Source organism: Dama dama, chromosome X, assembly GCF_033118175.1.
Source record: "Dama dama isolate Ldn47 chromosome X, ASM3311817v1, whole genome shotgun sequence".
Taxonomy (NCBI): Eukaryota; Metazoa; Chordata; class Mammalia; order Artiodactyla; family Cervidae; genus Dama; species Dama dama.
Window position 1 is genome coordinate 36,163,511 of NC_083714.1, and position 13,218 is coordinate 36,176,728.

At 37.9% G+C, this 13,218-nt stretch overlaps 1 protein-coding gene across 2 annotated transcripts in view; it reads right to left on the bottom strand.

Moving 5' to 3' along the window:
• Window positions 1-13,218, bottom strand: part of GPC3 (glypican 3) — a 436,510-nt gene that overhangs the window by 141,797 nt on the left and 281,495 nt on the right. For both annotated transcript variants that reach the window (XM_061136403.1, XM_061136404.1), the window contains 2 exons: window positions 12,626-12,759; window positions 1,200-1,325 (listed from right to left, as the gene is read on the bottom strand). In XM_061136403.1, the coding sequence (XP_060992386.1) occupies window positions 1,200-1,325; window positions 12,626-12,759 (260 nt within the window). The remainder of the gene's footprint in view (window positions 1-1,199; window positions 1,326-12,625; window positions 12,760-13,218) is intronic.

Consider the following 13,218-nt stretch of genomic DNA (forward strand, 5'->3'; position numbering starts at 1 on the left):
GATATTGGATTCTGCTAGAATGTAAAGGTCCTCAAAGCAAGTAACTTGCCTGTCATCTTGTTCATCTTCATACCCCTAGCACCTACCTCAATGCCTAATGCATAGTATCTCAAAACATAATCATAAACATAAATCTCAAAACATAAATGTTGAAGGTATGGATGAATGAATGGATAAGGAAATAAAACACACAGACTGTCGGAACTAGTGGTGCTTTAATCCAACCACCTCAGTTCTTGCCTCAAGTCACTTGCCTTGGGTTAAACAACTGGTCAGTGAAAGATTCAGAACTTGCATCCAGGTCTCTTCTGTACTCCCCTCTACAATATGCTACCCCTTGCACAAACATTTTTGAAAGCATGTTCATCAACCCCAGTATGGAGTTTCCTAAGCATTTTACCCTCTTGATTTAATTCTTTAATTGCAAGCCATTTTTTACACATACAAAGCAATGGCGGTCAGGAATATCACTAGCCCACTAGAATGAAGGCTCCTTGAGGATAGGAAAACTTGCCTGTTCTGTTTACTTTTACATGAGAGGCACTTAGAAAATGCTCAGTAAATATTTGCTGAAAAAGAATACGTATTATTTCCTTTCCAGCGATAAGCAAATTCTTCAGAGATGACAAATGTTAGTACAGATAATACTAAGAAACACTTAAAGAATCAAACATTTCAATAAAAATGATGTGAAACGGTACTTCTCCTTCCCTCCCCTTTCTTCTATTCTCCATCTTCATCTATAACACAGGGGGAAATAATGCAATTTCATAGGATTGACATAAGGATAAAGAGAGTTAACACATAGAAGCACTTAGCATTGTGCTCGATATATAGTAAATTCTCATAAATAACAGCCATTAGTACAAACATGATTTCTTTAAATCAATCAATCAATAAGGGCCCACATAATGAGAAGGTGGAAGAAACCTAAGACCCACGGAAGAAAGACTTGCCTTATGCTTACAATTTGTAAAATGTTCCTGAATCCATAGTTTTCTGTGTGCTTCAAAGTTTGTAAGTCCTATGAGGGCTGTAAGTCATAGACAGCATGTGCCAGGTCATAGATGTTCATGTGTATGTTTTTTTCCATTATTTTTCTCATGAAATTAATGGAGAGAAGACATAACTAAGCCTGATATGAGCACATGATGAGTATTTCTCATATACTGCTATATGTAACATTCAAAAAAGATTACCTCTCCACGAGTTCTTGTCCATTCCAGCAAAGAGTGTCATTTTCAGCCACAGGGCTATGGCTGCAGATGTAGCCAGGCAAAGCACTATAGAAGCTGATGAAAGATTTTAACTTCTGAATTAGTTCCCTGAAAGAAAAACAAAACATCTGTGCATAAGACGCAAGTAAACCCAGTATGAGGAAAGTTTAATTTCCTTATCAGCATGACAGAAAGGCTCTGCCAGGCTGATTAGAGCAATAAATGATTTTAAAAGACATTCTTGGCTACAAGGTCACAATTTAGGTTTTTTTTTTAAATCAATAAAATGATATTAGGAAAAAAAGTTGCCTGCCATATAAGGTGCTATTCCTATCAGAAGGATGATTTAATTCTAACATCCATTTTCTAACACGTTCAGCTTCCATTTTTCATTCAGATGCTGTTACCTACATTCTCAAAGGTGCTGATTACAAGGCACATTGACGCGCTACATATCTTTTGGCTTCTGAGTGTAATTGAGTGCATTGATTGTAATTTTCAATGCTATTACCCTAGAGATGGCCCCTTTCCATATAGACTCTGGCTATTAGTTGCAGATCAGAATCGCGGGGTGCTCAGAGCAGTATAAGCTCTATGAAATTCTCCTGACAATGTCATCAGAGAAACTCACATCTGCTAGAGGAGGAAGGTTTCTTTGTTCTTTGTTTGTATATTGTGGTTCTTATAAGGGGGTTGGGAGGGCTCCTAGTATATTTTATTATATATTTGCTCTGGCTTTCATGTTATAGGAGTGTGCATGAGAGAGAGAACATATTATATATGCAAATATGTATAAACACACACCCATAAATACCCTGCAAAATTTTTGGCCTATTATCTTCTTTCAGATGTACATGAACATACAAAATAAGACACTATAGACTGGAGGGAAGTGTATATGCTTATAAAGAAATACTAAAATATCTATGCAATAGATGTCCAGTAGTAAACAAACCAAAATAAAATACTCTCTATTTTCTAAAGCAATATTTCTAGTATCAATAGAAAGGAAGTTAAAGAGTACTTCCTCTATATCCAAGTTTATCTTAAGTCTCCACTAAGTTTTTAGAGTCTCACCAGGGAATTTCCTGGCAGTGGAGTAATTATTCAATATTGTCTCCAGGCTAAGAATGGACTGACCTGATATATAGGCCTCTGGAGGAGCCAGAGGCCTGAATCTCATTTAGACACCAGTGAGAGCCCAGAAATGCCTTCTGGGGGTTGTTCTCAGATTTGGCTAAAAGAGGAAGACTGGTGGAAATTATTTTCTTGCATTTAATGCCATTTTCCATTTTATTACCATAAGACGACTCATTTCAACTAATGATTCAGAGGAAGAGAGAGAACGTGTGCTTACAATACTTGGCACATCTTCAGAAAGGCTCGAGTCACAGTAAAGCCAGGGTGATGGACAGAACAACTGGGGAAGGGTTATTGAGACATATATAACTCCTGATACCCAAGAGTTACTTCCTGTTATGCTCAAACTCTCTCATAGCCCACTCGTGGTGGCTGCACTTCGTCAATCTCCAAAGTGAAGAGGCTCAGTACAGGGCTCTGAACATAAAAGTCAACATTATAGTTTCTCACAGAGGAAAAAGATGGGTTCAATTAACGCTAATAGGGGAGATGCTCCGTTTTACAAGGTAATAATATGGTTCCCAAGAGTGGAAATTGAAAGACTAAAGGCTGAGGCCGAGTAATTCCCCTCCTTACATGAGGAAATGGAATATGGCTATTAGTCTATGAGAAGTGATGGCCCTCCCTTTAATGAAAGTTTCCCTTAGGCCTCCTCCTACCTCCAAATTCTCTCTCACTAACATAGTGCTAGCAAGAAAAATTGAACTCATAGCAAAGCCTTCCAATTTGACTTCTCTAGAAGTTTAAAAAAACAAACAAACAAACAAACAAAACCAGTGTAACACTCTGAACTGCTTCCAGCCTCCCAGCTCTTGGAGTCTTTTTCTTGGCTGATCATAAAGATCATTGACATACTGGAGCAGATTCAGGGAGGGTCTATCTAAGTGTTGAGGGGACGAAGGGCTGTGACAAACCTGACCTCCCACTTTAGTATGGAAAGATATTACTTGGTTGGGTCAAGATAAAAGTCTAAGAAAGCCACAATGAATGTAAATAATGTCTGGCTCATTAAAATTGTAGAACTTAGGGAATCTCTCTGACACTTGAACAAGGTAACCTGGGGAAATAAAAGATCATCTTACTTCACAGAGTACTCATTACCTCCGTAGGACATACACGATGGACCTAAGAGACTGTATTTTTAAAACTTGTTCCTGAATTAGTTATTTTGAATTTAGAACACAGTATCATCTAGGAGCTATGATATAATGATGGTTGGGTTCTCAGGACAGCCCCTTAAAACCTATTAGGAGTAGTAGCTAAGAGCACTGATTTTGGAGTCTGACTCATATGAGTTTTGAATGCCAATTATTCCCTCACTTACTTAGCAGGAAAACCTTACTAGACAGACTAAACTTCTCTGAGGCTTAGTTTCTTTATTTTAAAACAAAGCAAATGATAGGTTGCTGGGATGATTAAATGAGAAAATGCATGTAAAGTGTTTAGCATAGTACCTGGCACAGAAAAATACCCCACAATATTAGCCATTTGGCAATTTATTTCATTATGAGCCTGTAGGATATAAATATATAATCTATATAAATATATATTATATTCCAGATAAACTTATGTATGCAAGATAATTAAGCTTTTTCAAGTTCCAGATAACTTTATATGCACAAGATAAATATTTCATCTGTTAAAGTGGGTATTAAAAAGTACAACCATTTTCTCTCCCTAAATATTTTTCCTGATACTCTTTTCCAGAGACTAGCTAGCTATTGGACTGGGTAAATCACTGGACTAATCTGGTATAGCAATTTGGATGGTCTTTACTTGGTAGGAAAGTGGTGGTGGCCTTCACAAGGATTCATGTCTAAGAACCTGATGTTGAGTTTTAAAAGGTACATTAATCATCAGGTGGGATACCAAGGGGGGAAGGGAGGAGGGAAGGGATGGATCGGGAGATTAGGGTTGGCATATATACACTACCATGCAGAAAATATGTAACTGATAAGAATCGACTATATAGCACAGGGCACTCTACTCAAGACTCTGTGTAACGGCCTATATAGGAAGAGAATCTAAAAATGAGGGTATATAATGTATATGTATAACTGATTCACTTTGCTATACAGCAGAAACTAAGAACAATGTAAAGCAGCTATATGCCAATTTAAAAAAAGAATTGAGATTCACAAACAAAAAAATTTTAAGATAAAAGGTAGGTTAATCCTCAGGGAAATGTAAATCAAAACCACAGTAAGATACCACTTCACTAGGATGACTATAATAATAAAAACAGACAGGAAGTGAAGAAACCGGAACTCCCACACATTGCTGGTGGGAATGCAAAATAGGGCAACCACTGTGGAAAATAGTTTGGTGGTTCTTCACAAAGTTATGCATAGACTTCCCACATGACCCAGCAATTCCACTACTGTAACAGGTATATACACAAAATAATTAAAAACAAATATTCCTAATAAGTACATGTACACATCTGCTCATAGCAGTACCATTAACAAGAGCAAAAGGCAGAACAAGACAGATGTGCATCAACTGATAAATAGATAAACAATTACATATTCTATATGATGGACTATTATTCAGTCTTAAAATGAAAAAAAATATTCCTAAATTCTATAACAGATGTGTACCTTGAGAACATTATGCTAAGTGAAAGAAACCAGTCATAAAAGACCACATAATATATGACTCCATTAATGTGAAATGTCCAGAATAGGTAAATGTAGAGAGACATAAGGTAGATCAGTGGTTACTTTGGGCTGGGGCAGATGAGGGTTGGGGAACAATAGCTAAAGGGTATGGGATTTCTTCTGAAGGTGACAAAAATGTTCTAAAATTGATTGTGGTGAGGGTTGTACAACTCTGTGAATATAGTAAAAACAGCTGAATTATATACTTTAAATGGATGAATTGTATGGTGTGTGGATTATATCTCAATAAAGCTGTTATTGAGATATAACTCCAGAAAAGCTACTAGGTGAAATATGTCTTAGAGAAAGAGAGGGCTTGTCTACAAGAGAGAGATACTCCTTGAAATAGTGGAAAGAGAGAGTCAGGAGAGCTGGGAAAGAGCCAGTTTGGATGGACTTGAAAAAAAGATAAGGGTGATGAATGGATAAGGAAGCTGTGGTACATATACACCATGGAATATTACTCAGCCATTAAAAAGAATTCATTTGAACCAGTCCTAATGAGATGGATGAAGCTGGAGCCCATTATACAGAGTGAAGTAAGCCAGAAAGATAAAGAACATTACAGCATACTGACACATATATATGGAATTTAGAAAGATGGTAACGATAACCCTATATGCAAAACAGAAAAAGAGACACAGAAATACAGAACAGACTTTTGAACTCTGTGGGAGAATGTGAGGGTGGGATATTTCAAAAGAACAGCATGTATACTATCTATGGTGAAACAGATCACCAGCCCAGGTGGGATGCACGAGACAAGTGCTCTGGCCTGGTGCACTGGGAAGACCCAGAGGAATCGGGTGGAGAGGGAGGTGGGAGGGGGGATCGGGATTGGGAATACATGTAAATCCATGGCTGATTCATATCAATGTATGACAAAACCCACTGGAAAAAAAATAATAATAATAAAAAAAAAAAAGAAAGAGGAAAAAAAAAACAAAGATAAATTCCAGGTGATCAGAGATTATTTAAAAAATTTTTTAAATAAAGCTCCCAAAATATTTAGACAAAAAAAAAAAAAAGATAAGGGTGAGGCATGAGAAAAGAAATTTGTAAGAGCTGCAAAGAGTGGTTAAAATCTATTTCTTCCCATCTTAGAAAATGAAGTCTGCTGCTTTTTTCTCATTATAAAAGAAATACATGTTCACTATTGAGAATTTATAGAATATAGAAATGCAGAAAGGAAAAAAAATCTCTTATTTATAGTCCTACCAGCTAGAGATAATCACTGCTAATATTATAGAACATGGAAATGTAGAGGGGAAAATAATCTCTTATTCATAGTCCTACCAGCCAGAGATAATCACTGTTAATATTTGGATGTATTTCCTTTCTAGACTTTCCTCTCCAGAAAAGTTTTACTTTTATTTCTCTAAAACCTATTCTTCTTGATAGGCTATCCACTGAGTTCTTTTTGGTTCTCAGTGTATATTACCCCCATTTGAATCCACCAAGAATCCAGGGTGGGTTTGATATACAAAGAACATCAAAATAATGAAATAAATGCTTGTTCTCAAGTAACTCCCAGGACCTGTGGGATGAGGCAGTAGCCGCTCGATAAGAACAAGGAGCAGGGCTCTAGCACATCTAGAAAACTGGCCAATACTTCTGAGTCCCCACATACAGTGTTTCGGTGCAGGGCAGGCCTTCATGCAAAACCTTCCAAAAGACTGAGAAAATAAACCTTGGTTTCCAAAGAAACTTTGATTTTTTAAAAGAAAGCCAGACGTTATATTTTTCAGGATAGAAGACTTTCTAAACTGATGGAGAGTTGATGATACCACAGCCCCCAAAGTAGTAGAGTAGGACAGAAGCAGTTTACTGCCTGCTGGGTTTACTGGGCATCTATTTCTCCTCTTCTTTGTCACTCCTTCCTACACCTGTTCTGGCATGGGAACTAAGTATATTTTACTTTTACCTTTTCTTAAATAACTTTCTGTCTCCCTGCTTATACTAGTAAATTTAGAAGGAGATGAGTTGAATATTTTATTTCTTTAAAGAAAGCTACCTAAAACAAAATTGACATATTAATTACCCATGTATGATTCAGTTCAGATTTCTTTTCTTTGTGCCAGTAGCCCATGACAGACAACAAAAAAATCTACACTCATGAAATAAGGCAGTCTGCTCAACTGAATTGTCTCTGGTTAAAAAAAAAAGAAAAAATTTGGACAATTAGTTGCCTAGAATGGGAAAAACAATTTAACTGAAGGGAATGTTCTTTGATTCCAATTCCACTTTATTCTAATCATACATGTCAAACATATCATTTGACATATAAATAGTGGAGCCATAGGCTCTCGCTTGGGACAAACCCAATGCTTGCTCACAGCAGTCTACTCAGGAAAAAGAGTCTCTTCAATGTGTTAAATGTGGAACTAAAGGAGAGGGCCCCTTTGCATGCACGAACTATTTTGAAATATTGCAGCTGGGCACACGTGATCTTCCCTGGGGTCTCCCACCATCCTCAAGAGGAACGTCCCCTTCTTGTGTTGTGGGGGAGGGGCTTCCCTCAGCTTTCTTGCAATGATTTGCTTGGGCCAGGCATCAAAGCAGCACTAATTGGAAACCACTGCAAGTAAAAACAGCCTTTCATCCCCAGATACAGATCTTGAACCTTTCTCCTTTATCATTAAGGATTTTTTTCTTAATATAAAATAATATGAGCTCAAAAAAATTGAGAACACAAAAAAGTATGTAAACTAAAATAATTATCATTGGAATGATGCAGAATCGTGCTTAATTCTGCTGCAGAGAACCTTTCACAGTCTGACCCTAAACTATCATTTTCTACCATTCCAAAAACTAGCCCAGAGTTTTTCTCATATTGTTCCCTTTGCCTGGAATACACTCTTTTCCTTCTTTCATTTGTAGAATTTCTGTTCTTCCTTCAAGGTCCACCTTAAGAGTTACCTTTTCACAAGAGAGATGCTAACTCTCCCATCTATGATGCTGCCATTCTTTTGTACATAGCTCTGTTTGGGTGCTCACCCACCAATGTATCAAAATTGTGTGTCTCTGTCTCCCTAACTAGGCTAGGAGCTCCTCCTATTTATCAGAGCCTAATCCTTATACCAACATAGATGGTGTTGACAAATGTTGAAAGCAGCAGAGTCCTATTTAGGGCAGAATGACTTGTACCAGACCTGAAACTCATTGATTCATTCAAGACATGTTTTGTTGTTTTGTTCACAGGGTGGAAGGCACCACTGAGCTTACAAAGCTGCCCAGTCAAACCAGAGCAGCAATCTGAGAGGCAGTGGGAGTAAGCATTGATTTTGGACCAGGGAGCTGAAATCAGCTTTTGTTCTTTCCTTTCTAGGTCATTTACTAGTGTCACCTAATCCATTGCCCCTTTAGACCAAGTCAGAGAGGAAACAGGGGAGGGGGAGTGCAGGACGAGGAAGGCTGGAATACATAGATATAATTTCAGGAGGGTATGAAATTTCTCACAGGTTAGCAGTTGGGCCAGAAGCTTGGTATGTAGATGCTGAGTGGACTATATTCAACTACAGATTTTGTGTTTGGAAAAGGGAGAGATAGTGCTCAGGTCATAAAATATCAAACTTTGGGGGGATATGCAAATGACAAGGTAAGCAGTATCATAGGGGATGTGGTAAAAGAGACATTCGATAGAGCAAAGGAGGGACAGGCTGACATCTGAGATGTGCTGAAAATATTCGAGTTAGAAAGGGCTGTGACAATATCATTTCTTTTATTCTGATTGTCCTACTTGTACATCTTGTCCTATCCTCACTGGTTGAAATCTGATGACAGATATTTTCAATATTTGTGTCTGCAAGGATTGCCGAGTCCCATACTTAGACCACCAGTTGGGTTATCAAATTGCCTTTAAATTGAACTAAGCAATTTCTAAGATTAGTTGTGTGTTGCAAACTACCCAGTTGGGGGCAGACAAAACAAACAGATGATTTCTGAATGCTACCAAAGGAATCCTGCATTTCTTTGTGTGTTTTTTTTTTAATAAGGCAATGGAGCTTTTCAACTCATAATCAGATTCAGACAGCTTGCTTACAACCTCCACAGACTGAAAGCTACAATAGGGTTCCTTTCCAATTATCAGATTTTCAACCACAGAGGATGGCTGTGGAGCATGGGTGTGAGCGGTGCTGGAGGCACATATATTTTTTTGGACAGTGTGAAATGCTGTGCAGAGAAATTTACATACAGAGAAATTTACAAAGGTACTACCACTCTGCCCAAACAAGCCCTCTTAATAACATCAGATTGCAGGGAGGGGGGCAGTGCATTTAGCAAGAGAGCATCTTAACCCTCAATTCTGCGCTCTCCCTAAGAGGGTTTACAATGCCTATTTGAGAGAGTTAAATGAAATCAGACACTCTCCTGTTGTTTTCTTTTCTTATTCTGGCAGAGAATTCAGAAAGAAGGGCTCCATTTCAGTTTTGCTTCAGTTTGCAAAAAAGATAAGAAGCATTATGGGGTGAACTCATGTTTCCAACACCCAAGGAATCCTACCTGACTGCAACTTAACTCAAGTCTACAGGTTTTGCCATTTTTCTCACTACCCTTTCTTTTCTTTGGGGGTTAGCAACAAAGTCAAAAATGAGTCTAAACAAAGTGCCAAATCTGGGTGCTCAGCCAGGAACTCATTTACCAATTTTTTTCTTTTCCCTGGAGGAATCAACACCCATAGAGCTCTCCCCAATGAGGCAAAAGGGAATAGATCTCACAGAGCCCAAGAGAGAAGGCAGCAGGATCTTAATAAACCTCCTATTTGCTTATAAGTGTGTTTAGGCTGACGGGGTAAACTCAAAATGTGACTGGCATAGTGTGCTATTTTGAAAAAGCTTTACATGTGATTCTGTTACAAATTAATATACCACATCTCCCATGAAGCCTCCACTCTACCTGGGCACAGCTCTCCCCTCCCCTGTTGGCTGCCTCCATAGACTCTGCACATTCTTTGGCACTTATAAAACTGGTTTGAAATTATTTGTACTTAAGTCTATTTCCACATTAGACTGACTTGGGAGAGCAGAAACTATGTTTTGACTTTCAGTGCCCAATGTACATTCTGGCACACAATAGGTGTTTCCCAAATTTCTGCTGAATTGAACAGCAGCAGCAAGAATAAAAAAATATATATACACATACATGCACATACAAACACACACACACATATATATACACAGTACTATAAATTTAATTTATATTATGCTGTAAATAAAAATTAATATAATGAAAACAAACATATTACAATTTGTTTCATTTTATGTATTATTTATAAATAATTAATACATAATATTATATAAATTCCTCATTTCAGTGCAATATGCAAGAGATTTCCGCTAGTTAAAGACCAACAAGTAATGTTAATTTCTCAGGTGGTTTGGGCAGAGTGAAAGCAATGGAGAACAATGGACAGGGGACAGACAGAAGCTAAAAAGGGCCTTGAGAAATGCCTTAATTTCATCTTCCCAGAAAGACAAAAATTTCCCAAAGAACCCCTTTGCTATGTTGAAATGGTTCTGAGTACTCTGGTGCCAGGACCCCTGAGATGGTTTTAAATATGTCCAAGGACTTTCTTAGCGGTCCAGTGATTAGGACTCCACACTTCCAGCGCAGGTTTGATCCCTGGTTGGGGAATTAAGATCCCGCATGTCTTGTGGCACTGCCAAAATAAAAAATATGTCCACAAAATCTTTGACACTCCTCTATTCAAGAGGTGGAGCTCAATTTCCCTCCCCTTGAATGTGGACTAGAGCTGGTGACTTGTTTCTAACAAATCAAACACATCAGAAATGACAGTATATCACTTCTGAGACTAGGTTGTAAGAAATATTGCGGCTTTCTCCTTGCTCTCTTCCAGGGCTCACTTATTCTGGGGAAGTCAGCAGCCGTGTTGTAAGGACACTCAGAAGGTCTGTGTGGTAAGAAACGGAGGCCTCCTTCCAATCAACTAACTTGTTCCACGTGTAAATGAGTCCCCTTGGAGGTGGACCCTCCTGCTTCCCCTCACCTGTCAGCAGACTGCAGCTCCAGGTAACACCTTGACTGAAATTTCTTTGAGACTAAGGAGCACCCAGCTAAGCTGCCTGCAAAGTCCTGACAGAAACTGGGAGATAATAAATGTTTGTTGTTTTAAATAACTATGTTTTGTTGTCACTTTTTATTATATAGCCCTAGATAACCAACACAACCCAAAAGGTTCTTAAGAATTATTGAGGGGGAGGGGGGATGCAAAAAAAAAATTATTGAGGACCCCAAAGAGCTTTTGTTTACATGATGTATATTTAGTGACATCTACTGTTTTAGAAATTAAAACTCAGGAAAAAAATTTTAATTAATTTATTATTAATTTTAAACCAACAACAATGAGTCTTGATATATTAGTGTAAATATCATTTTAATGAAAAAAGTGTGAAAAGCAGTAAAGGTTTTGTGGTTTTGCAAAATATCTTCACTGCCTGGCTGAACAGGAGACAGCTAAATTTCTGCATTGGCTTCTGTATTTATTGTGTTACCATATATTATTTTGGTTGAAGTGTATGAATAAAAACCAGCCTCACACAGATATGAAGTTAGTAAAAGGAAGATCTTACACACCTCTGAAAGAGTTTCTGGGACTCCCTGAGTTCTCAAATCACACTTCAAAACTGCTGCTCTAGGGAAACTAGAAATGTATTAGGTTGGAAGTCAACAAAGAAAATGGGACTTCCTGAAATGCTTTGGAGGACTGTCTCTCAAGTGGCCTTACCGCCCTCTCTCACTCTAAACTGTGTCATATATGCTTAAGAGTTGCCATTTCAAAATCTCCTGTAGTAAATGGGTATGAAAGAAATAATTTAGCCCAAATCTGAGGCTGTTACTTATTTCATCTCTTAATTTTCCATCCCTAGGCCAATCTCTCTCAATCCTCTCAAAGTCATCACAAGGCTAAACTCATGTCTAGTTATTCCTGAGCCAGTGGCAAAGGGTTGGCTACTGGTGCAGTCCTTTTGGGGAAATCAATTCTTCAAGATTTGCACTGAACTTCCCAATCCAGTTTCTACCCTTTATTGGTAAGCATGAAACTAGAATAGGGAAGGAGGGAATCTGGATGGGGAAGGGAGGAATGAAGAGAATAAGAAACTTTAATTTGGTCCCTCAACTGCTGTCTTAAGGAACTGAAACCAAATCCTTTATCATTCTTAAGAGTGTGTAGAGTGCACACTGTGTGTACAAATCAGAATGTCTTGCCAGTTTCTCTTTGGTGAACTCACAGCAGACTCAGTGTCAGTAATTGGGAAAGACACAAACCAAGCCATGGAATTGTGAGACCAGATCATAAATAAAAAAGGTTTTGTTTAATCAGTGAAGATCTTGAGAAATCTATTCCACTCTGTGTTGCTGTACTGGATATTTACATATGGTAAATTTACATTTAAATATGGTTTGGATATAATACAATATCTTTTTTCTTTTAACATTAACAGAGGATAGAATTTAATTAATTGAATGCTCTACTCAGAAGAACTAAATAACATGTATTTAAGAAGCTTCACTCCAGTGGGTTTTGACCTTAAAACACAATTGCTAATTGTTTGCTGAAATAGAGAAGAAAAAAAAAAACCCTCTCACCTTCTTCGGCTGGATAAGGTTTCTTCACGTTCTACACGAGCAACTTTTAATACCTTCTTGTCAATAAATAGATCTTCAGGATAATAAGCAGATCTATATTGACGTTGTTGAGAATGGGCACATAACTTGCCAATCTGAAAAAAGAAATGCAATATAATTATATGATACTTTCACAGATATGATAGTAGAAACAAATTCTGAAAAGCACTTCAATTTCTTCCCCAATTTCTTTTTAAAGAGCAGAACGAAGCTATTACTGGAGTCAAAAAAGGTGATACGCTTTTAAGGCAAAGAACCATCTGTGGAAAGGAAGGCTGAAGACTGGTGGGGGCACTTTGAGCACAGTCTATTCACAGATTTCCTAAGATGAAAATGCCTTATTTCTATAGTGAAGCCCACGTTAGAAAGGACCCTCTACACAGGACTTATGCTACTGATATCTTTCAATGGCACTTGATATTTATCCCTAGGAAGTGCACAAATGGAAACTGCCAAGTTTAGGAAGGCTTGGTGTAGGAAATGAGGGGGTGTGTGGGAGATGTACAGAGCAGTCTGTTAATAGGAGAGCAACCTCCTGCACACAAAGTGATCTG